Source organism: Mustela putorius, unplaced genomic scaffold (assembly GCF_011764305.1).
Source record: "Mustela putorius furo isolate JIRA1106 unplaced genomic scaffold, ASM1176430v1.1 tig00537248_pilon_pilon_pilon, whole genome shotgun sequence".
Taxonomy (NCBI): Eukaryota; Metazoa; Chordata; class Mammalia; order Carnivora; family Mustelidae; genus Mustela; species Mustela putorius.
In genome coordinates this window covers 3,191,378-3,216,026 of record NW_025422387.1, presented here as the reverse complement: position 1 = coordinate 3,216,026, position 24,649 = coordinate 3,191,378, and the positions used below count along the sequence as shown (strand labels likewise).

The 24,649-nt window shown below is 62.3% G+C and overlaps 1 protein-coding gene across 22 annotated transcripts in view; it reads right to left on the bottom strand.

The window, feature by feature from the left end:
• Positions 1-24,649, bottom strand: part of NCOR2 (nuclear receptor corepressor 2) — a 206,997-nt gene that overhangs the window by 43,501 nt on the left and 138,847 nt on the right. For 20 of the 22 annotated variants that reach the window (XM_045073531.1, XM_045073536.1, XM_045073532.1 and 17 more), the window contains 5 exons: positions 23,559-23,704; positions 22,246-22,418; positions 20,304-20,366; positions 7,870-8,012; positions 373-520 (listed from right to left, as the gene is read on the bottom strand). In XM_045073531.1, the coding sequence (XP_044929466.1) occupies positions 373-520; positions 7,870-8,012; positions 20,304-20,366; positions 22,246-22,418; positions 23,559-23,704 (673 nt within the window). The remainder of the gene's footprint in view (positions 1-372; positions 521-7,869; positions 8,013-20,303; positions 20,367-22,245; positions 22,419-23,558; positions 23,705-24,649) is intronic. The other 2 variants (XM_045073535.1, XM_045073539.1) reach the window with 2 other exon arrangements.

The window sequence follows — 24,649 nt, the reverse complement described above, 5'->3', positions numbered from 1 at the left end:
CCACCATCACCACCACCAACACCATCACCACAACCACCATCACCACCATCACCGACACTGTCCCACCACCATCACCACAACCATCATCACCCACATCATCACCATCACCATCACCATCGCCATCACCACCATCACCATCACCACAACCATCATCACCCACATCATCACCATCACCATCACCATCGCCATCACCACCATCGCCACCAACACCATCACCATCATCCCCGCCAACCCCGCCACCATCACCACCATCGCCACCATCGCCACCGACACCATCTCCATCACCAGCACCACGCTCCCCGTCCAAGGCAGTTCAGGCCTCTTTCCAGCAGGGCCCGACACTCTCGGGGCGGGTCAGTTCCTGTCCCTCACCTTCCGCCTCCTCCGCCGTCTCCTCCTCGTTCCCGCTCGCGCCCGATGCCTCCATCTCCTCATCCTCCACCACCGGCGGGAAGGCAGCCTCCTCACTGGCGGCGGCTGGGGTTTTCTTCTTCTTCCTACGTGCATTCCTCTCCTTCTCCTAGGGCACAGGGACAGCAGCAGTCACAGCCCGGGCCTGGGCTGTCAGCCCGGGGACTCCCTGTGCCCGGGGCCTCGTCACAGGTGCGGTGGACGGTGATCCCAGCCGAGTGGCCACGAGGCGACCTTCCCCCCTCGCGCCCCACCGGCCAAGCGTGCCAGGGGCTATTTTTACTGAGGCCTTTATCCCGCCTTCAAGTCCCAGATGCGTCTAGGGCGCAGCCTGGCCGGTCAGTTGCCCTGACATCCTTCTGGGACAGGCGAGGAAGGGCTGTTTCTGCCTACAGGCCCCCTGTGACTGGTCCAGCCCCTCGGACGACCCCAGGCAGAGCAGCGACCAGATGTCCCGGAGGACACTGGGCCAGGCGCAGTCACTACGTGGGGAGCCACTGACGGAGGGAAACTTCCTTGCCTGTCACCTCTGCCTCTCACTGAGCCCTGGCAGACAGGACTGGTTGGGGAACCTCATCATTTCACTCGCCCAGTCCTTCCAGGACACCTCCTGCACGCCAGGACAGTCTCGGGGCTGAAGACACACAATGAATGAGGCAGACAAGGTCCCTGCCCACAGAGGTCTTCTAGTCGGGACCAACAAACAACATTTCACTTAATTAGAGACTCAGAGGTGGGGACATGAGCCAGATCAAAACAGACAGGGTGGGGGTTAGATAGACACGGAAGGCTTCTCGGAGGAGGTGACCTCTGAGCCGAGTAGGAGCACAGAGAGAGAGAGCCGGCCAGGCGAAGCCCTGGAGGTTGGTGGTCCAGGTAGAGGGAAGTGCGAGTACAGACCCCCGAGGTGGGGCCCAGCTCAGTGTGCACAGGAGCAGAAAGAAGGCTCCCACAGCGGAGACTTGCACGGCTCTCCACAGGGCACCCTGGTCCCCAGAAGCCCGGCTCCTTCACTCACGGGGCCAGATGCCCATCCCCCAGCTTGGGTGCAAGCTTCTCCCTCCTGGTTGGCAACTGCTGTCTTTGCCCCTCCCTGGGCGGGGTGCCGAGGTTTGGAGCACATCTGCCGGCTACTAACTGGCTGACCGAGGGGGCGGCCTCTGAGGCTCAAACACACAGTTGGCAGAGTTGGGGGTACGTGTGATGGCGGAGTGCTAGGGTCTCAAGGCAACCAGGGACTCCCGGAGGCAGTGGACTGGTTCCCAAGAGGGGATGACACGCCCCGATGCAGCTGCTGTGACAGAAGGGTCCCAGCCCGAGCCTTCAGGATCTCCAAGGAAGGAAGTAGAACCTGTGGCGACCTCAGACACGCCAAGAGCCTCAGTGAAGCCCCTTGCACGGGCCCAGGGATGGTCCCCCCAGAATCCATGACTGCCCAAAACTCTGAATGTGACCTTATTTGGAAATGAGCTCTTTGCAAATGTAATTAGTTCAGATGAGGTCATAGGAGATTAGGGCGGACCCTGAGTCCAGTACGACTGGTGTCCTTATAAGAAGAGGGGGAATCCGGACGCAGAGGCACACAGAAGCACATAGGGAGTAATGTGTCCAGCAGCCAAGGAACATCCAGCATGACCGGCCGCCCTCAGCAGCTAGAGGAGCAAGGCAGGCTTCTCCCCGGAGCCTCCGGAGGGAGCAGGGCCCTATAGACACCTCCATTTCAGATTTTTGCTTCCAGATTGTGAGAGAATGCTTTTCTATTGTTTTCAGTCACCTAGTTTGTGGTCCTTTGGTACAGGAAACAGGAAACCAACGCACCTCCCCTCCACCAATCCCCTGGCCCCCTGGAGAAAGCCCCCCACCCCAAACTCTAGGGGCAAATGGCCGGCATGCTCCAGGCGCCGGCAGGGTCGGCCCGCCCCAGGCCCTCACTATGGCTGGGCTGGGAACAGGCCTCAGGGGGTCCCCAAGCCCCAGCCCCAGCCTGGGAGTGGGATCACTTCCTGTCCTGCCTTCTTCCCGAGCAAACGGGGGTCCTCTGAGCGTAGCCACTCAGAACGCGTGGAGGAAAAGGAAAATGTTTGCCCGTTAGTCACGGTTTCCGTCACCAACAGGCCAGGGCCATAGCCCCGCCCTGCCGAATGTCCCCTGGCCACTGTGGGAACGCCCAGCTCTGCCACGCCCCCCACCCCCCCACCGCCCGCCTCCAGGGGCTGGCCCGGCCCTGCCCCCAACCCCAAGCTTCTCCCAGAGGCTCAGCTGGAGCCCACGAGGCGCGAGAAAGTTGTGTGGCGTGTGGGTTCTGTGGGTGCGGCTGAGGGATCCCCCTTCTTCCCCAATCTATTTTTAGCAGACAGGGACTCACTCCTGTGCTTGGGCTGGGTGAGGCAGGCGAGATCTGAGATCTGCCGCTGGGGCGGGGGCGGGGCAGCGGTTGGGTGGGACTCCACAGTGCTGGGAGCCTGGCAGGGAACCGGGGCTCCTGGGGGTCTGGCCGGGATGTGCATCTTCTGGGGACTCAAGGCCAAGCCGGGCAAGTATGATGTCAACATTCGAATCCCAACATGGGGTCTGAGAGGCTGGGACTTTCTGAGTGTCTGAGGAATTACACCGAATCCTTCCACATGTGGCCCTGTACCCCCAGAATCGGGAGGGGTGTGCGGAACAGGAGATGCTGGCAAGACAGGTATGATTGCAGCTGCTGTTTATTGAGTACTTACTATGTGCCCGGGTGTTTTCCTGGATTGAGGCAACGGAGACACACCGCTGCTCTATAAGCCAGAATACGCTGCCCGTGCTTCAAACCTTCCAGGGGCTCCCTGAAACCCTTGATAGAAAACCCCAATAGTCCCCCTCCATACAGCCCTGCATGGTCTGGACCTCACCCACCTCTCCAAAATGTTTGTCCACCTCTGCCCTCTTCGGTCATCCTGCTACAAACACACTGGCCTCCTTGTGCAAACATGCTTACAGGGCCCTTGGCCACAGGGCCTTTGCACTGGTCATTCTTCTGCCTTGACCTCCTTCTTGTAGACACGTGACTCACTTCCTCACCTCAATCTGGACTTCGTTCAGACCCCACCTCCTCAGAAAGATCTTCCCTATTACTCTGTCGAAATCAGCTAATCCTTCGCCCTCCTATCAATCACTCTCTACTATATACCTCACGTTATCACCTTCAGACCAGAATGTTCATCTGTCCCTTGAACAGGAATTAGCCCCTGAAGGGCCAGCACCCTTGTTCTCTGCTTTGTCCCCAGCCTACCTGAAACAGGGCCTGTCACCTACAGTGCAGGTGCTCTGTAACAGTTTCTTTAAAGATTTTAGTTATTTATTTATTTGACAGACAGAAATCACAGGTAGGCAGAGAAGCAGGCAGAGAGAGGAGGAAAGCAGGCTCCGTGCTGAGCAGAGAGCCCGATGTGGGGCTCGATCCCAGGACCCTGGGATCATGACCCGAGCTGAAGGCAGAGGCCTTAACCCACTGAGCCACCCAAGTGCCCCGTAACAGTTTCTTTAGATGAATGAACTTGATAGACAAATACACTGGCTCAGAGAGGCAAAGACGCTTTCCTGAGATCACACAGCTCATGAGTCGAGTAGCTCACATTTGAATGCAGGTCAGGTTTAAGCACTTTGTTGTCCAGACCGTGTCCCCCTCCAGGCCTATGCGGCCTTGGACAGAGGAGACAACAGAAGGAAACAAGGCAAAGCAAGGCCTGGGCTGAGACAGACAGAGACAGAGAAACACGGAAGCTGAGCCCCAGGGCCTGGATTCACAGATGGGAGAAAAGGGTAACCTTCGGCCATAAGGAGGGGGAGGAAAACCTCGGAGAAGTCACTAATGCCAAATGTTACATAAGTCTGGGACATGCGCGTCTGCCCACCCAATCCTGCTTCCTGCTGACATCGCCCCATGGCCTCGCTTGGGCCAGGCCTGGTGTAAAGCAAGAGGGGACACCCACTGACCCTCTGCTTCCTCGGCTCCTTCCTGCACTGGACAAGGGTGACATGTCTTTCTGAGCTCCAGACGGGGCCTGGCCAATGGCCTGAGGAGGCTGACCCCGCTTCAGGATTTATAAGGACCTAGAGCTTCCTCCTGGAGACCAGAGAGGGCCGGGGAGGGGTGGGAGGCAGAGGTCATGGAGTTCAGTAGCATCTTGTGAGGCCTACTTGCATACTCCAGTGACGGGGAACTCACCCCCGCAGCGTGGGTGGCCAGTCGGGATGGATGGACTCAGGCTGAGCCCAACTTTCTGTGACGGGTCCCTGTTATGTGTTCACTGTGCTTCCTCCATCGCTCCTTCAAGGTCAGCTGGGAACAAGAACCAGCCCCACGCTCCCAAACTGCCTTTTCTCACCAAAACACGTCGTCAGCAAGGTTCACCCTCTGTAGGCCCCAGAACACGGCCTGCTGGCCCCGTCTCCTGGTCCAACACACTTGGTCCATGGCTCCCCCAGCAAGACCATGCTCTGCTGAGTCCTGTGTGAGCTACGTCTAGGGGAGGGCAGGCCCACGAAGGGATGCTCCACAGACCCGAGTTCAAATCCCCTCCGTGGTCTCCTGGCCTCATCACCCACCAGTGCTCAGGGTCAGGCGACAAGAAGGCCGATCTCCTCCATCAGCTACCGCTACACCTCTCTTAGACCAGCACAACCCACCCGGAGCCCAGCGCTGGCAGACGGCTTCCCGCCGTCCACTCCAGGAATGCCCAGCTTCTCCACCCAGCAGGAACAGCCCACGCACACTGCCCGCCAGGCGCACGGCAGGCACTCAGGAGAGGCTTACTGAGTGCACAGCAAGGACAAGGCCTGGCCCCGGGTGCGGCCCCCACCTTACAAAGGACTCCTCTGCTCCCCACAAGCCTGACCGTGGGTCCTAGCCTTACCTTCACTTTACAGAGGACACTGAGCCCGAGTGGGGAGGCTGTGTTCCCGTGGGTGCCATCGGCCCCCTCTAGCTCAGAGCCCTGCTCTCCGCCATCCTGCTAGGCTGCCTTTCAGATGAAAGACACTAACTGACCCAATCAATCCATCCGTCGACCAGTCAATCACTCAGCCAGTCGAGGAGTGGCGGCACTCCGTATACAGCACATATCTGGGGCACGCGAGATCCCAGCCACTGGGAATCTGGCGGCCACGAGAGCCACCGAAGTCATAGCTCTCAGCTACAGGGTGTTCACAACGCGCCAGGCCCTGTTCCAGGCCCTTCCATCCACCCACTCAGGTGAGTGTCCTGACAGCCCTCCAAGGGGGCCCCTAGTACTGCCCCCACTGCAGAGCTGGGAAAACGGCACACAGAGAGGGCAAGCCACTCGCCCGTGGTCACACAGCTAGTAAGCAGCAAGACCTGGATTAGACTCCGGGTCTCTTGGGCCAGAGTCCCCGCAACGGCTGCTCCTGCACACAGCCTCTGAGAGAACGCCTCCCACGCCCCCGAGAAAAAAAGGGGGGGAGTGGCTTTGAGACAAAATTCCACCACTGCTGCTCCCAGCACCACCAGTGGGAGCAGACAGGGCGGCCACCGCTCGCACAGCACTCCCCCGGGGCAAGCACGCGGCTCCCCAAAAGTGGTAACTCATTCAGCCCTCACCAGGGGTCTCGGGGTAAGGGCCACTATTCCCCCACTTCGCAGATGGGGAACTGAGGCTTGGGGGGGGCGGATAAAGCTGCCACCCACGGAGCACACAGGTGCCCCATGATCAAGCTGGGACTGGACTCCCCTCTCACCCCTGAGCCTGCGCTGCACCATGCACTGGGGGTCTCTGGCCCTCCTACCCGCGCTCTCAAGTCCCGGGGTCCCAGGGGGCACAGCAGGACGGTGCCATGAGGGAGTCCGGGAGGGCAGGCCAACCACCTGGGCTGTGGCCAGGTTTGCGTCCATGCTGGCTGGGAGGGGCTGGGGGAGGAGGAGGGAAAGGGGGGAGGAAGAGGAGGAGAGGGAGCAGGAAGACCTCCTCCCGGGCCCGGGCCTGGGCCCGCTGGGACCACCCTCCCCCCAAGTTAATTCCTAGCTGGTGTCCACAGACGCTGCCTCCCTCCCCGCCCGCGGCCCCTCCCGGCTGCTGCTCTGCGGGATTTCAACAGGCCTTGAAGACGGGTGCTCTGTACTCCAGGCCTCCCTGTGTCTTCCTCCCGGTGGAAACCAGAATCCTAGAAAATCTAGGGAAAAAGGAGAGCACCAGGGAGCACTGCCAGAAGCTCAAGGAGCACCAGGGACCATCTGAAGAGCACGCAGGGAAGGCAAAGGTGGTCTGGCCTCACCAGACGCGACTGGGAACAGGAGACAGATAGGAGCTCAACCCAAAACTGAGGGGCGGCCTCAGTGCTGCCCACCGGAGCTGGACACGATGTCTCCTGGCCTCGAACAGCCGGCAGCTGCTTAGACACTTGATTCAGTAAGATCCTGCCCTGGGCGGCCGGGGACAGTGCACTTAAAATCTGTGTGGCGCTTGAGCACAGTTCAAGCGAGGCGAGTCTGCCCCCGCCTGCCGGCCACGCTGCGTGCCTCAGCGGTGTGCGCACCCCCCTGGGCTTCGTGGGGACAGCAATTCAGCGCTGCCTCCCAGGACAGGCTGCACGTGCTCTATACCCCGCAGCAGGCAGCCTGATCTGCGGGAGGGGGCAGCGATGCAGCCTGGTGACCAAAGCATGGGTCCCTGGGTCATACAGGTGTGGGTTCAAACCCCAAGTCCGCCGTTGATGAGCCTGACTGAGCCTCGGTTTCCCCAGATCTGTAACGGTGACAGTGCATGGTAGGGGCATGGAGTCAGGGACGGAGGAACAGAACGGGACCGGGAAAGAAAGGAGGGGCAGAGGAGGAAGGGAAGAGGCTGTCCCCAAAGGCCCTCCCTTCACAGTATCAGCCACGAAGGAAGTGGTTCTCTCCGCAGAGACCATTTACAATCTCAGCGAGGGCTCCTGGCTCCTCTGGAGGCCAGAGGGCAGCAGGAGGCGCCAGGAGGCCAGGGCCAGGCCTGCTGCTCCCTGACCAGTCCTTCCTTCCCTGAGGCAGCCCTAAGACCATGAGGTCAAATGGTGGTGGTGGGGGGGGTTTGGAGGGAAGACACTCACTTGGGGTTCATCTGCCCCTGGACCTTTGTTCCACTTGGGGTTCATCTGCCCCTGGACCTTTGTTCCAGTGCACTGACAGCCACAGGCCTCACTGAGGCGGGGCCCGACCCACCATGATCCTTCCCGCGCACACCCAGGAGAGCAAGGGAGCCGAGGTGGGGCACTGGGAGGGTGATCCTGGTACACGGGGCCGTCCCAGTGCCCCCGAGGGGATTATGGCACAGACGGACTGCAGCCAGGCCACGGGGACTGCGAAGCACCTGCTCCTGGCCCAAAGTGCCCAGGGCACAGCCCCCACACGAGGCCGGGGCCGGCGGAACGGCATGTGTGTGAGTGTGTGTGTGAGTGTGTGTGTGTGTCCGGGGCTGGGGGCGGGACGCTCACCATCTTCAGCTTGTGCTGCTGCAGGATCTCATCCAGGTTCTGCCTCTTCTTGTAGTTGAAGTAGAAGTTCTTACACTGAGACACGGTCTTGGAGCCCACCATCCGAGCGATGGCCGACCAGTTCCGGCCGTGTTCCAGAAGACCTGTGGAGGGAGAGGAGCCGGTGACAGGAGGCAAGGGCCTGTGCCCACGGCCTGGAGCCCCAGGTTGAAAATGCTCTGAATCCAGGCACAAGGCTCCCGGCTCCAGAAGCAGACGGGGGTGGGGTGGGGTGCCGGGGGCTGGGGGACACAGGGGCCTAGCTACCACCCCTCCCCAACCAGGCTACAGGGGCAAAAGGCCCTGGCTCCTGGAACCGACAGGGGCAGGGGGTGCTCGCCCCAGGTGCACCCCCGCCAAGGCCACGGTCGAGGATTCCAGGGGTGAGGGGCTGAGGTCTGGGGCTTGGACCCCGCCCAGGCCCCCACCTCTCTCGCCTCCCCTGGCTGTCATGACCTAGCACTGACACTCCCTCACAGCTGCAGAGGCGGCCTCGGGCCTCGGGAGACAGGGCTGTTTTCCGGCCGCACCGGGCCAGAGCCAGAGAAAAGGAAGGAACGTATGAGCGTGGAGGGAGGGTGGGGTCGGGGTGGGCGTGAGCTGGAGCCCGGAGCCTCTTCATGCAGGTTAACTGGGTACCTCTGGGGCCTGAGGCCGTCACGGGCTTGGGGCCCATAGGGCTGATTCAAGGGACGGGAGTAGATTTGCCCCCCCAAACACAGCCCCCTCCCCCATCGCTAAGAGCGTCTCATAGCCTCGCCGACCCCTGCTATGGGGAGAAATCCCCAGGAACTGGCAGACTCCACGTCAAACCCACCTAGGTTGGAGAAAGTTCTCTCCAGACCCACAAACTCAGGCCAGAGCTACACCCCCACCCCCACTCCACACCCCATTCTAGCTCCAATGCCGTGAACCCCAGGCTCCACGAAAACGCAGTCCCCCGCACACAGAAGCTGCACCTGGGAAGCCCGGCCCCAGGTCTCAGTCCATCTGCCCACGGAGCTCCTGGCACACGGGCACGCCACACACGTCTCTCTGTACCCCATGTGGCCAGGTCAGCCGGAGCGGGCAGGGCCGGCCACTTCTCAGGGGCTGCTGGAGGGACAGGAGGCAGGCTCCCGACCCCTGAGGGCTGTGGGGCAGGACGGGGCCCCCACAAGGGCAGCAGGCACAAAACCTGAGTCACGCTGCTGGGAACACAGCAGCCTCTGAGCCCCAGAGCTAGACTATCACGGCAAACGAAAGATTTCCCATAACGAAGTTTGAGGCCATTTTCCTTGAATCAAATCAAGCTGCAAGCAGGAGGGCTCGGATTGCGATTTTGCAGGGGTGCGGGAGCCCGAGGGCCGGACAGTGTGCGTGCTGGCATCCTCCGTCATTCATCTGCTCGTCCACCCACCCTCACACGTGCCACCGGCGCGCTGCATACGAGGCTCTCGTGAAAACAGAACTACAACAGGCGCAACACGGGCAAGCCGCCACAGCCGGCGGCCGAGGGACCCGGAGTTTGCAGAACCCCTGAGACGAGGTTCAGGACTGCTCTCCCATCACCAGCGCAGGGATGGCGGGGGGGGGGGGGGGGGGGGGGGGGACGGGCTCAAGGGGCCACAGCCATTCGCGAGCTCGTGGGGACAGACCAAGGGCAGAGTGGAAGAGGGGACCCAGGTTTTCCGCTCTCCTGCCTCCGGCCCCGTGTGCCAGCCCGACAGGCCACCTGCTCCCCCGCGGAGGCTACGGGCCACGTGGCGCCCCAGCAGGCTCCTCAGGGTTCCTCAAGGACAGGCGCGCAGGGGCGGGCTGGGGCTTGGGATCAAGTGTCACCCAGCCCCCTGACCTTTCCCTCCGCCTGCGCCAGCAGCAGCTGCCACTTCCACAGAACCTGGCGGAGGACGACGGGACGCGAGTTTATTTATATTTCCCCAGCCGGGGCCAAGGGAGCCCAGGCAAACACGTCGGGCCGGAACCCTGGGCGGGAGAGGGCGGGTCTCCCATCTGGGCCTGATGGTGCGGTGGGGGGGGAGGGTGGCTGGACCCCAGAGAGGCTGACATTTCCAAACTCAACACAGAAATAAGGAGGTGGTTTGGAGGCGGGTGGGGGCCTCAGGGTCCTAATGAACTCCACTTGTGGCAGCAGCAACCGCGGGAGTTGACGAGGGTGACAGGGTCACCCAGCCCTTCCCAAAACCGAGCGGTGACTCCAGGAGGAGCCCTGGACAGGGGAGTCCAGAAGCCCTGCCTGGGAAGTGCTGTGTGGTATCAGCCGCCCACTCTGTTCTCTGAGCCTCGGTTTCCTGACAGCTACATGAGAGGCTGGGGTGAGTGTCCTCATGTCGCTGGCCAGGGCCCCCTTCTGGTTCCTGTTCCCTAGGCTGAGGGTGCTGGGCACAGGGACAAGCGCTTCAGACCTCACCGAGCCTTGCAGACCACCTAAACTCGACCCAGCTGAAAGCCCCCCAGCCCCCATCCAGCTAGAGGGAGCGCCTCTGAGCGTGCACCAGCCAAGAACCGCCCCCCCCCAGCCTGCCCCAAGCTGACCGAGGTCCTGCCCTCCCTCCCCTGACAGCCCCAGCCTGACAGCCAGAAAGGCGCGGTGGGGGGTGGGGGGGTGGGGAGAAGGGGTCCCAAGGGAAGGGGTGGGGATGGGGTCCCTCGGGCACAGAACTCCTGCGTCCCCTGCCTGCCGGCCACAGCCAGGTCCCTGTCACCGGTACCCAACGCCACCCCAAGCCCCTCCTGGGGCCTCACTCACATCCTCTCATCTGCGTCTCCCCCTCGGCCAAGTTTTCCGGAAACATACGGCTTGGAGGATGCTCCAGGGAGTGGAGCTGGGAGCCGCGGGCTGGGAGGCGGGAGGCTGGGCGGCCGCGGTGCCGGCTCCGCGAGGCTTGTGGCTGGAGCAGGCTTGTGGCTGGCGTCTGCTCCCGCTCAGCTCTGCCTCACATCCTTCTGTCCAACGGCGGCGGCGGCGGCAGCGGGAGGGAGGGAGGGAGGGGAGAGGAGGGAAGGGGAGGGGAGGGGAGGGGAGGGGAGGGGAGGGGAGGGCGGGCGGAGGCTGGCTCAAGAAGGGCGGGGAAGCGGCTCCGCACCGCCCGCCCCTGGTGGCCCAGGGCTCCTACCGCCCGCTGCCCCGGCGCTGCCAGTCCTAACACCGTCCCCCCCCCCGCCCCCCCGCAGACCAGGGCGTGAGAGGTGCCCTTCGCCGATGGGGGCGGGCGGCGGGAACTTGTCAGTTGTGTGCTCCTGCCCAGTGCCAGGCGTCACCAGGGTGCACCGAGTCCGAGGCTCCTCCAGGCACGAGTGCACCCTGAACAGAGCTCAGCAAAGGGTGCTGGCCGGGAGCCCCCCCACCCCGCCCCGTCCCCGACACCCCCGCTGGGCGGAATCCAAAGAGCCCAGCCTGACGGGGCAGCGGAGCCCTGAGCCGCCTCGCCGAGCGCCTGGGCTGGCTCTTCCTGCTGCCTGACCCAGCGAGACGCGTCGTCAGGGCTGAATGTGACCTCCAGACGGAGGCTCTCGGGAGCGGGCGGGCGGGGGAGCGTGGCAGAAGCCCAGGTTCAGAAGGGGCGGGCCAACTTGGCACTGGCTTCCCCCTCCCTCTCTCCCCATCCGTGGCGGTGGCGGCGTCAGCAGCAGCGGTAAGAACAGATGAGGGTTCAGAAAAACAGAGCTTCTCCACCCCAGCAGACGGGGAGCAAACAGCTTCTTCCGCTGTCTTTCCCCGCTGCCGCTTCCACCTGCGGTCCGCCCCCACCCGGCCCGATGCTGCCAGGGATCCCTGGGACACTCTGGAGGTCTGGGGCCGCAGGAGCGCTCCTTCCAGCCCCCCCGGGGCTACGGAAGGGCCAGGCTGGCTTCACATTCCCAGAAGCAGCTCAGGACTTGAGTGCAAATGAGACCTCCAGCCACTGAGGGCTGGGGAAAGGGGCTGGAGTCCCCACACGGTTCGTTCTCTGCTGCCCAAGGGTCTGGGAGGGGGGTGGGGGGACAGCGGCCTCTTTCCTCCCTCTCCGAGACACCCCTGACAACCAGAGCCGCCTGCCCCGATCAACAGCTGTGAGACCTGTCACAGGCAGTTTGAAAGTTAACGGGCTTGAACTTTGGAGCCAGATCCAGGTCATGACCGATTTCTCCAACTCCGGGGTCACCGACCTGCTTGTCCCTTTAGCCCTCAGCCTTTATGTCCTGCCCACGGAAACCCAAGGAACGACAGGCCTCCCTGACCCACCTGTGTGCCCAACCCTCGACCTGGGATCCCAACCGTGTCAGGGACCCAGGACTTTCTGCCTGAGTCCCTTGAGGAGGCCCGAGTGAGCTTTTAGAGCACGGGTGACAACCCATGCCTCCTGGGATAAAATCCAGAGGCTTCCGTGTGTCTGTGAGGCCCTGCAGAAGCAGCCCCGCACCCCCACCCAGCCTGCTCCCCACTTCTCCCCTTGCTCACCCACCCGCCGGGACCTTTTAGGTCCAGCCCTTAAGCATGACCCAGGACACTTAACACCAGCTGCTTCCTCTACCTGCATGGCTTTTTCACAAACCTGCCTCTGTCCTCCCTCAGCTCAAGGGACACCTCCTCAGAGAAGCCTTCCCTGACCAGCTTCTCTAAAGCCATCCCCCAGCCACCCTGCCATCGCGAGGCTTTGTTGCCCGCGGAGCATTCTGAAATTAGCTCTTTGCTCCACGGCTCACGGACTGTCACGTCTCTGCACCCGTAACTGCCTGGCATGCAGAAGGCACTTGGCGAGTGAACAAAGTTCTGGATTCCTCAAGTGTTTGGGTCTGGGGGGCTCCCCTGGGTGTCCCATGGCCCCCGTGCCACCTCTCTGAGGCCCCCAGGAAGGAGCTCCTGAGAGGAGGGGGCTGAATAGGGCAGGGCGCCCTAGACCCTCACCAGACGAGGATGGAGGCAGGGCCCGCCAAAGTTCCACGCCTGTGCCCAGAGGGCAGATTCTCCCGAGGTCCCCTGCGGTCTGGATTCCCCGACCCCACTTCTAATTTCTAAGGAAAGAGTTTCGTTCTGAAGAGTCAGGAGGCAGGAACTAGGAAGTGAAATTGACCGAGACAGGAAGTCGAGCCAGGAGGTCTGAGTCACATACTCGAGCTGAAGGAGACAGAGGAGCAGTGCGTGGCTGCAGGGGGGCAACAGGAGGGGCATCACAGCACCGTGGCCCAGGGTGGGTCTTGCTCTGGTCGCTGACTGCTCTGGCCACCCTCAGAGGAAGCTTTCCAGGCACCGTGCAGGGGCTGGTGACAAATTGTTCTTATGGGAGCAGTGACTCAGCCCCCAGAGAGGCCTCTGTCCCTGGCCTGTCCCTGGTCCAGCTCCCTCTCGGGCTACAGGCAGCTCTCTCCCCACCGAGGGTCTGCAAACCCGACCAACAGCTCACCATCCGTGAGCTCAGATAACAGGGCGGGGGGGGGTGCCTGGTAGCACCTGGCAGGGGATTGGGGAGGAGGGGGGCAGACCACCATCCATCCGTGTCCCAGGGATGCCACAGCTGCTCTCTCTGGAAAACCAGCACCCCCTTCCAGGAAACACAGTGACTCCCCCACCCCCGCCAACCCCTTCCAACCCTGAGGCTTTCTGTTCTCTCCACGAAGAGCACAGGCTCCCTCCAAGAGGGACACATCCCCACCCCTCCTGCCAGCTGCCATTTTCCAAAAGAAACTCCAGTTTGCGAAACAAAACTTTCTGCCCAAAACACTGTCGAAGGAGAGGGGGAAAAAATATCCAGCGGGCTTAGTCCTGAGTCACAGCACTTCCTTCTTCCAGAAACCCCAAGCCCTGGGTGAGTTGGACGCGGACTCAGCCATTCAGCTGGCAACCCGGCTGGGCACTGACTCTGTGTCAGAGCTTCCAAAACTCCGGCCAGTCCCGAAATCCCGTCAGGATCCTGGCTAGACAACATCGTGCCTGAACTTTGACTTACCTGCCTCTTCCTTTCCATTTATGCTTTTAAAAACAAGCCCCAGTTGCAGCAATTAGAGCCACACATCATTGATGGGACGTCCAACGGCCACCTCTCCCCCAACACACGATCCAGTAGACATTTTCAATGAAAAGAAGTCACCTATGTGTGACCCCATGTCGCCTTGCCCACCCCCCGGGAAAATGCCACGTGACCCACTCAGCATCAGGTTTTCCTACAGAGCACAGAGCGGGCTCCCAGGCCGAGCAGCTCTGGGCCGTCTGCGGTGCAAGTGCCGGCTCATCGCTCCGGACCTTGGCGCTCTCCTCTGCAAAGCGCACTGTGCTTGTGCGCGTGTGCCCATGCGTGCAGGCACACGTGTACGTCCACCCTTGTGGAACACTCGCCTGATGCACTAGTTCACACGAAGTGCTTCAACCGGCGAGCCCTGCCCTGCGACGACACTCAGCACCCTTGGCCAGGTGCCGCTCTCCGAGGGTCGGCAGCCGACGCGCCCGCTTTTCTCCTGGGAGTGAAGAGGCCTGGTGGGTGCCTCACTGGAGCTTCAAGGGGGCTGACAAGGGACCACAGCGGGGTCGGGAGCCTGCCCTTGAGGCTGGTAGCCTCCTTCGTCCCGAAGTCATGCAGAAACTTGACTTTCTCCTCCAGCACATGCCGAGGCATCCAGGACGGGGAGGCAAAGTGCCGGAGATGCGACCCCTGCCCTGCAGCCCACGGGTGGCAGCGGCTCCCCATCCGCGTCCGCCCTGTCCCTTCCAACGACCCTGAATGCCGCCGATTGTCCCTCCGGACGACCCTTGGTGCCGCCCCCATCCCCACGTCAGCCTCCCTCAGGCACCCGCTCTGAGGGCGGGCCCTGTCCCCTTCTGGGCCCTCGCTGACCCCGGCACCAGAGGTAGCCCCACACACGTGAGCCCTGCCGGCGCACGAAGCACCGCGCCGACAGCCCGTCCCCAGCCTCTGCCAGTGTGTGTGCCACGGGCTGGCAGTGCGCTCTGGCCGCTCTCATCCATGCCGCCCGCCGTAGGGGCAGCAGGAGGCTTGGGCGACGGATGCGTGTGTGGGGAGGGCCCGCTCTTCTGAGCTCCGGGGCTGGGGCTCACGCCTCCCCTCCCTGAACTTCAGACTCTTCATCCGTAAAAACTAATTAAAGCAGCCAGTGTGCACAACAAGCACTTCAGAGGTGCAAAGCAATTAGTGGTTTCTCCTTCACTCCCTTTGAAAGTGGTGGGGGGTGTGCGCGGGGGGCGAGGGCTGCAGGCGCAGGGTTACTGCGAGAGAGAGAGAGAGAGAGAGAGAGAGAGAGAAATAGCGAGTGCAAGCGCGTGTGTCTGCACTGGGGTCAGCCTCAGAGCCACCCAGCCCGGGAGGCTTGCCTGGGCCGCCTCCATGCAGGGCCACTCCCCGAGCCTCTCTCCCTACACCAGGCGGGCCACTTGGGGCCAGGGAGGGACTGGCAGCATGGAGCCAGACCAGCACCTCTTCCTGGTCTGGAACAGTGTGACCAGGGGCTACCCCGCCCCCTCCACCGCGGGCACCCTGCCCACCGGAGAAGAGATGCTGGGGACCCAGATGAGCTGCCAGCAGAGCCCCAGGCCTCCCGCGCAGCTGGGTCAAGACTCCGAGCCAGGCCAGGCTGACCTTTCCCAGGGGAACTAGAACCTCACATCCCAGCCCAGCGCCTCGCCTGCCCCTCCTGCCCAGCATGGCGCAGAGCCTGAGGGCGGGCAGCCAGCTCCCTGGAGCTGCCCGGTTCCTGGGGAGGCTGCTTCCTGCACATGCTCAGTCCCTACTTGGTGCGAGCCCCAGGGCAGGCAGCCCTGGCTCCGTGCGCCCAAGAAGAGAAGGTGCCCACCTGCCTGCCCAGAACGCTGCAGCTGTTGTGCCCCCTCCTCCCCACTCCCCACGCTCTGGGCCTCCATCCCACAGCTGTAAGGCCAGGATCCCAAGCGCCTCTCCACCCCTCCCCTTCTCTTCCCCCTCACTACGTGTTTCGACATCTTCTGACTTTGTCACACTGCCCCTGCCATGAGGCCTTCGCTCATGCTGTTTCTGCTGCTGGGATGTCCTTCCCTCCCTCATTATGTGATCTTTTAAAAAGACTTTTCTCTATTTATTTCGAGAGAGTGAGTGATCGCGCAGGAGTGCACACAGGAGCAGGGGGAGGGGCCCCAGGAGAGGGAGAGAGAGAATCTCAAGCAAACGCTGTGCTGAGTGCGGAGCCCCACGTGGGACTCGAGCCCACGACCCCGAGATCGGGACCTGAGTCGAAATCAAGAGTCGGACGCTTAACTGACGGAGCCACCCATGGGCCCCTCATTATCTGATTAATAGTAGCCCGACCCACGGACTAACTCATTCAAACCTCACAGCGGCCCCAGTCCCACTCTGTAACCAGAGTATCTGGGTTCAAACCCCAGCACCACCAATTAAGAGCTGTGTGATCTGGGACAGCTCACCTAACCTCTCTGAGCCTTGGTTTCCAAATCTGAATAGAAGGAACGAAGACCAGCACCTGCCTTGTATCCAGGAACACTGAGAAGTACCCAGCAGTGTCCCTCACTATCGTTTGGGCTCTGGGTGCCAGCCCAGGGGCTCCGATCTCGGGGAACCCTCTCGGTCCTTGTGGAACCTCCGCCAAGGAGGTCACTCACCTCCAGCCTGCTTCTCCAGCTGTGCACAAGGAGCCAAGGCCCGAGAGGAGCACACCCTTGCTCAGGGTCACACCCCCGCAAGGGCCAGAGCAGGGCCTGAACTCAGCACGAAAGGCTCCGGACACTCTGTATTGAACTGTGGGCCTACCGCTTCTGAGCGCCGACTGTATACTAAGAACTGTACCTTTACGGTCTGTGCCCCCCTTACGATGCCCCCGGGAGATGGCGTCCCAGCCACATGCTGGAGTCGGGGCGGAAGGAGGCCAGGAGAGGGACGGGCCAGGCCAAGGTCACCCGGCTGGGGGATGGATGACAGTCACAAATGGTGACGGGGACCTCAATATGCCTGATACACCGCTGGGTTTTGCTTTGTTTTTCACGGAGTCCCAGTGTCGGCTACACTGGGCTGAACTGGGCTGCCTCCAAATTTCAGGTCCCTGCCACCTCTACACATGACCTGACTGGGGAAAAGACTCTTCGGAGATAAAGTCACATTGAAGTGAGATCCTCTTGGGTTAGTAAGGGTGTTTGTAAAGAAAAGGGAAACAGCCTCACGAAGACAGAGGCAGAGATGGGAGCCGTGGACGGAGGCAGACGTCGGAGGCTGGACAGGCAAGCCAGGTTCCCTCCCTACAGTCAGAGGGAGCACAGCCCTGCCCACACTCTGACTGTGGACCTCTGGCCTCCAGAGCCGGGAGAGAACGCCCTGCTGGTCTAGGGCCCCCTGTCTGTATGTTGTTAGGACAGCCCCAGGAAACCCACACAGCGGGAGATAGTCTAATTCCCGCCAGACCCAAGAGGAAACGGAGGCACAGAGAGGTTGACAGATGTGCCTGAGATCCCAGAGCTACAAGGCCTGGTTTTCCAGGGAGGGGAGGAGGGGGTCCTCTGTGGCTCAACCTCTGAGGCCAGGCTGCTGGAGGTCTTCTGGGATGCTCGGGGCAGGCTCAACAACCCCAAGACCCTGGGGACAGCCGGCTACTTGCTTCCCCGGACTCCCCAAAGGAGGGACCAAGTCGGCTCCTCTCTGGGTACCCCTGCCCCACTCAGGTGAAGCTCCAGGTCAATGGGAAGGCTAAGCAGCAAGCTAAGGGCATGCCATCTGCCTGCAGCTGAGCTGCTTCCCGAGTCCCTTCCTGGGCTCCTGAGGGCTGGATTTGGGGGGCGGGGGGCTCCACAGCATTCCTAGCATCTCCCCGCTCCCCGCAGGCTCATGCTGGAGCCCAGCGGCCCCGGGCTGCCAGCACCTGCCTCCCGCCCCGCCCCCGCCCGCCGCCTGGAACACACAGCCATTAGCAGCCACCCTGAGCAGTAATTGTCCAGATTGCTGTAATTCACGGCAGACGAGCACGCCAGCGCTCATCGCATTATTACAAATGTCACTGAGCAGGGCCTTGGCGTGCACAGTCCCCGGGGGGTTCTCGCGCGGCTGTCTCTGTGGGCAGGACGCGGGATGAGCTCACCGCCGCTGTGAGGACCCAACCTTGAGACAGCGGGGCACACTCCTGTCTCGGCCGGTGAGTCATCCCCGCCGACCTCCCATTCCCCAGATCTGCCCTTCCCAGAGGGAGAGAGAGGACAGCCGCCAACTTGGCCAACTCCCGGTTCCCAGGCAGCAGGGAGGGGGGCCAGGGGTGGAGCCGCCGTGACAACAGAAGACACTCTCGGGGTGGGGGAGCACGGCAGAGAGGGGCTGTGGGAGCACGGGCTGGCGGTCCTGAGCCTTGCACACAGAGCCCCTCACTGCCCCGGTGAGAGGGGAAGTGGAGGGTCCCGGGTGACATCACTGCCAACGACGGGTACGCAGGGGACTCGCGGGTGCTTGACAAAATGTGCGATCCTGCACAGGTGTTCCCAGTGGCTCTGTTCACAAGAGCCCGAAGACAGGAACAGCCCCCATAACCGTCGACCGACAGACCCATGGACGCATCGGCAGGACCCCGCGCGGGGCACTACAGCCCGGCCACGAAAAGGAACGAAGCCCACACGCCAACACCACTGACGAACTTCGCCAGCGCAGGGCTGAGTGAGAAGCCAGACGCGGGGGGCGTGTCCCGCGGGATCCATTCGGGTGAACGGCAAATCCACAGACACAGAAAGGAGGTTAGGGGACGCCAGAGGCTGGCGGGCCTCGGGGGCTGGGCGTGACCACTTGTGGGCATCGGGTTTCTGTCTGGGGTGGTAAAACGTTCTGGAACTAGACAGAGGTGATGGTTGCACAACACTGTGAAGGCGCTTAATGCCACTAACTTGTACACTTTGAAAGAGCAAACGGTAAATTTTGCGTTAGGCGTGTTTCACCGAAATTCCATAAAAGAGAAAAAAAGACTCATGCGATCTCAGGGAAGACTCCGTTGCACCCAGTGGTGCAATCCAGCCTGGAACCACAGCATGGACAGAGAAGAGAGAGAAACCAACAGAGGAAAAAGCACCGTGCGCCGCCCCCCGCCCCGGGGCTAACAGCACCCCTCCTCTGCCCCGCAGTGAGAGGACGCCCAGGACCCCATGCGTGCTGCTCGGCCTGCACCTTCCAGGGCCTCGCCCAGGAGGGGAAGCAGAGGGCTCCTCTCCCAAGTGCTGAGAGGGTCGCTGCTCGCCAAGGGCGGGGAGCTCGGAAGAGGGGTCTGGGCCTCAGGGGGGCAGGGGGCCCAGACAGGAGCTGGGAGGGAAGGCCCTGCTCAGGTCTGGGGCTGCTCCTGGTCAGTTTCTGAAACCCCAGGGCAGAGCACTCAGGCTACTCAGCACCCCCTTCCCAGGCTGGAGTGTAGGGGCCTGGAGGCTGTCCCGTCCTCACACTCGCCTGCCCCTGGGTGCCCGGGGCCTTCACAAGAAAGGCCATCTGTCCCCTCTGTGAGTCATGACCCAGAGCCCTGGGCACAGGAAGCTGCACGTCTGCGGTAGGGCCCTGGTGGGGCCAGGGGGACGAGAGCTGGAGGCCTGGACTTGCTCCGGGCCCCAGGCCGTCCTTGGCCTCACTCCTCACTTGGTCCTCTGTGAAACGGGATGGACACGAGCCACTCTGGGAGCTGGGACCAGAGTAAATGAGAGCAGGTGGGTAAATGGAGCTCAGGCACCCCCGGCCTCAGCCTTCCTGTCAGTGCTGGGCATGGCGAGCAAGGAGTCAGCCCCGAGACAAGGGGAACCCAAGCAGATGCAGCCCCTGATGGTACAGGACCCGTGCTCAGGCCCCTCGATGCCTGTTACCTCTGATTCCTCACGGATGCCCCTCCCACTTCACAGAACGGGAGACTGAGGCACAGAGATAGGTCATTGAGCCACGAAGGGAAGGACCCGGCTGTTCTGGCTCCAATGAACATGCAGCTGGCTTCTAAGGGAGGACACGGGGTCAGCACTACCGTGCACGGCCTCCAACCACAGAGATGACACAGCTGAAGGGGACACACAGCTTGACCCTGTGACCCCGCTGTGGTGGCTGCTGGCCAGCTCTGGGCCTCCCCTCCAAGACGCCCAGGTGCGCTGCCACCAGCATCTACGGGGCCACGACATGCTGACCCCGGAGGCGACAGAAGCGGTCCACTGACCCGTGCGCACAGCCTGAGCTGCAACTTTTCGGAGCTGTGCCTCAGTGTCACCCTGGGGTCACACTGTGTGCCTGACGACGCAGTCACTGCAGGGTGAAACCAAGACTCCAAGGAAAAGCAATCTGAGATCAGCCCGAAAGCAGAGCCTGGCCCTACAGATGGCTCCAGAGCCCGTGTGTGGGTCAGGCCCAACGTGCCTCACCCTCCCCAGCACGAGAGCTGCGGGGTCTGGATGCCAGTCAGGGCGGATCAGAGCCCCCGGAGCCCCTCACCTTTCTTGGCCGTCTCCATTTCCTCTTCCGTCCAGCGAGAACTCTCGTTCATCTCCATCGAAGCTGAAACGGAAGACAGGATGCATTGGCAGCAGCCCGAGGGGCGGCCCAGCCTCCACACGGCCCGCTGGGATGGCGGTGGTGTCATCAGCCCATTTTACAGGCGGGGACACTAAGGTGGTCTAGGGTCTGGACTGTGAGGACTGTCTCTGCATGCACTTGGTTGGGAAGGGGGTGACCTACATGAAAGCTCGGTGACCAGATGAAGGTCGGGGGCACTCGGGACGCGAGCTTTGGGTGGACGGGGCCCTCAGGTGAGCGTGGACTTGTCTATACGGGTGATTCTTTACTGTTAAACCCTCGGTTTTCACCCACCAGCTGCCAGCAGTCCCCACCCCAACTGTGACAATCAACGAGCATTCCAGGCATGGCCGTTGTTGGCCAGAATTGTCCCCTGGGGCTCATCAGGTCCCTCACTGAGAATGCTGCTCTACGGGGCGACTGCTGTACTCTCCCCAAACTCCACCTGATCGGCAGGAAGTTTTAGAAGGGACATGGTTCTCGCGGACCTCACAGAGTTGGCCAGGCCTCCACTGTGGCGCTGTTTTTGGATCTCTCCTCCAAGGTCCCCCAGATAGGAGCCCAGTTCTTGCCCTGTAAATTGCTTAAGACTTCACCAAGAGGGCAGACACGAGGAGCCAGCGGCAAGGACTCAGCGCCTAAAACAGCACCAGGCCCAGAGGATGTGCTGGGGAGAGGCCGGCTGGCCAGTGGGGAAAACTCCAGCAGGAGGGAGAGGAGAAGGAACAGCTCCAGCCACGAGAGGGGAGATGCTCCCGTTCCCTGCTGCTGTGGCCTGCCAACCTGTGAGACCTCACGAACTTTCCCTTCTTTCCCAAGGCATCCTCGGAGGGAAGCTAGAAGTCTGAGCTTTGGGGTGCTGGGACAGCCCGCTGGAGGGGCCGGGGGGTGTTTGCCCCAGCGTCAGCCTGGGGCCTAACAGGAGCTTCCCAGAAGTTAGCCGCCCCCCTCCCCCCTCCACTGAATCAGCCTCCGGGCACCAAGGGGCAACCAGCAAACGACTATAGGAGTCACATTAAATTTGGGGCCAGTGGGGCTGGGTCTGAATCCCGGTGAGCTCACGACTATGGAGGCAACATCCTCAAAGAGCCCATCTATGAAATGGGTACAAATTACCTCCCACAGGAAGAAGGGACAAGTGTCTGATACGGACCCTGGGTGTCGGGTAGAGGGCATCTGTGACAACGAAACCTCACCTCCATCAGCTCCCACCCTGGGGAGGTATCCTGGTGGCCGGGGCCTCAGCCTGAGCACAGAGCTGGGAAGGTCAGTGCCCCCCCCAACAACAGCCAGAACAGTACAGATGACAGACACACGTTGGCTGCCCCCCTGTGGCTGAACTTGAGAACTGCTACTAGAGCCATCTCTCCCCTCAACCCCCCTACAACTTGAGGTGGGGGGGTGCTCAGAGCCCCTGGGGGTGGACGTCTGCTGAGCAGGAGAAACGGAAGCCCACAGAAGTGAAGTATGAACCCGGGAGCCTACTGGGGCTGGGAACGGGCGGGGTGGGGGGGTACAGTCTGCGCCCAGGTCCTTCTAGACAGAGGTAGGGCTACTCGGTGCCAACTGCTACCGGGAAGAAATGAGGGCCAGGTGCGGCCGGATTTTCTCATTAAAAAACAGAACCCAAACTGGCCATCTGGATTTTAATGTGAACCCTCCCAGTTCCGGGATCACCGGGGCTGACAGCCACTAGCCCTTCGCACCCCCAGGCACCGTCGTGGGCTCTTCCCACACCCGGCAAGCGCTATGGAGATGAGGGCGCACAGAGAGGTTTAGGAGCTCTCCCCAGGTCACCCAGCGCGTTCAGAAGCTCAAGCTGGGATTCAGAAGCCACGGTCCTCCCTGGCCCAGAACTCACCCAGCTCCGCGCTCTGCTGCGGGGTGACGGCCTCCTCGCTGTTGGCCTCATTGGCCATCGAGCGGGTGATTCGGCCTTTGCGCCTTCCCTGACTGTTGGCCGTTTTGCGGCCTTTGGAGGCCACCGCCTCCTTCTCATCGTTGTCCTCCCCCGAGGTGTCGTCCGTCTTCTCCCTGAAGGCCAGAGACAGAGACAGGGATGGCTTCGTCCACGCCTGGAGACCAGACGACCATTGCGAGAGACCTGCTTTTCTTTAGCTCGAGGAGCGCTGGCTGCCAGGGGTGGGGGGTCTGGACCAGTCAGACGCTGGGAGGCAGGGGACGCTCAGGGGAAGGGCCGGCGGGCAGCAGCTACCCTCTCCCATATCACGGGGTGCCGGTGGGTACCACCGACGGGCCACCTCACTCCCCAAAACAGAGAGGCTCCGCGGGCCTCTAGGAACGGCCCTCGCTTTGCTGGCCATATCATCAAGGGCCACCGTGCCTCGCAGCACGCACAAAAGGGAAGTCTCCTGCGGGCGTGTGCCACCGAGCCAGGTGTGTGGGGGTGCGTGTGACCTCCGTACCCAGAGCCGGAGCCTTCTCAGAAGCAGACTCAGAAGGGCGGACCACGGGGCCACTCCGCTTTACCACCCCCGCCTCCCATTCATCTTCCTGAAGGCCCTCCCGGGGCGTCCGGGAGGGGGGCGGGGGTAACGAAGCCAGATGTTCTCCGAAGCCACATTCCTGAGCCTCTTCCAGGTACCTGGCACGGAGCCGTGCCCGCCCCCCCCGGCGCGGACCTCCAGCTGGCCGCGCTCGGTGCCCGCCCCTGGCAGGCACGGAAGGCTGCGCCTTGATCTGCAAGAGCTCACGCTGACAGCGAGAATTCTAGAGGTGAGGGCAGGGCCCGCCTGCATCCCCAGTCCTTCCGCTAGCTCCTCTGATTCCCCCGTCCCCCGCCCGGCATCTCGGGAGACTCGGCGGAGGAGGGAGAGAGACGAGGCGGCAGAGAGCTCCAAAGTCACTGCCTAGATGTATTAGCTCAGGAGTCGAGCTCAAATGAGCGATCAGTCTCTGAAGTCTCCGGAGGGTTCCAGGAGGAAAGGGCGGGCGGGAGGAGAGGGGAGGGGGCCGGGCGGGCTTCCGGAAGGGGATTCAGACGGAGCCAAAGATGCCTCCCTTCCCGGCAGACAATCGGCAGGTGCCGAACCGCTGTCCCCACAGTCTCTGTCCCCACAGTCTGCGGAGCGCTGCCCGCAGGAGCCCGGCCTCCAAGGAGCACCTCCTCGCCGCTCCCTGGGGACGCAAAGCCGGGCGGCCCGGCCGTCTTACTTGCTCAGCTCCTCCTTGTCGTTCTCCACGTCGGGCTTCTCCTCCTCCTTCTCGGTCTCCTTGTCCTTGTCCTTCTCCTCCTTCTCCTCCTGGTTGCTCCGGGGCATCTGCTGCTGCTGTTGCTGCTGCTGCTGCTGCTGCTGCTGCTGCCGGCCCGGGGGGAGGGGAGAGGAAAACAGTGAGACCGGGCTGGGGGGGGCGGGGGGGAGTCCCTGCACCTGGGGAGACGGCCGGGCCGCAGCCTGGGGACCTGCAACCCACGGGGCCTGGGGAGCCAGGAGTCCCAGGCGAGGTGTAGAAACTGGAAGCCTGGGCTAACTCCTGCCTCCTCCATTCAGGGGCTGTGTGACCTCAGATGAGGATCTTGACCTCTCTGTGCTGATTCTGCACAGCAGGGCTAGTCAGCACGCCGACACCTCAGCCAGGGCCCGGGAGGCGGAATCGAGAGGAGCCTCAGAGCTGGTGTCTGGCGTGGGTGTTAAAGTGGGACTGACGCCATCAACAGCACGGGGAGGGCTGCTGGTCGACCTGAAGCCAGAGCAGGGTGAACACCGGGGAACCTGGGGACACATTGCTGACGGACGAAGCTCAGGCCACCTCTCAGCCTGTCACCACATCTGTAAAATGGGCCGGCGGGAGGGGTGTCCTGGACCCAGGCCCGTGTGAAGGCGCTTGCTGCCGCGTCGAGGACCCACTCTCGCAACAGCCGGCTTGCCCTCCTCACATCAAGGGGACGTGAACCTCTGCTTCAGGGGGAGACGAAAGGGGCTCACAGCAAACCAGCCTCCTCTTGAAGGCATTTCATCTGCCCGGAGGCAAGCCAGGCACAGGCCCATTGCCCCATTAGCCTGGGCTGCTGAACCTGCCCTCGTCAGCACCAGGGAGGAAGTGAAGGCAGCCCGCTCCTTCCCGAGAGGTTGCCCGACCTTCCTTCCGCCCCGCCTGATTTCTTTTAAAAATGTATGCCAGGGGCACCTGGGTGGCTCAGTGGGTTAAGCCTCTGCCTTCGGCTCAGGTCATGATCCCAGGGTCCTGGGATCGAGCCCCGCATCGGGCTCTCTGCTCAGCGGGGAGTCTGCTTCCCCGCCCCC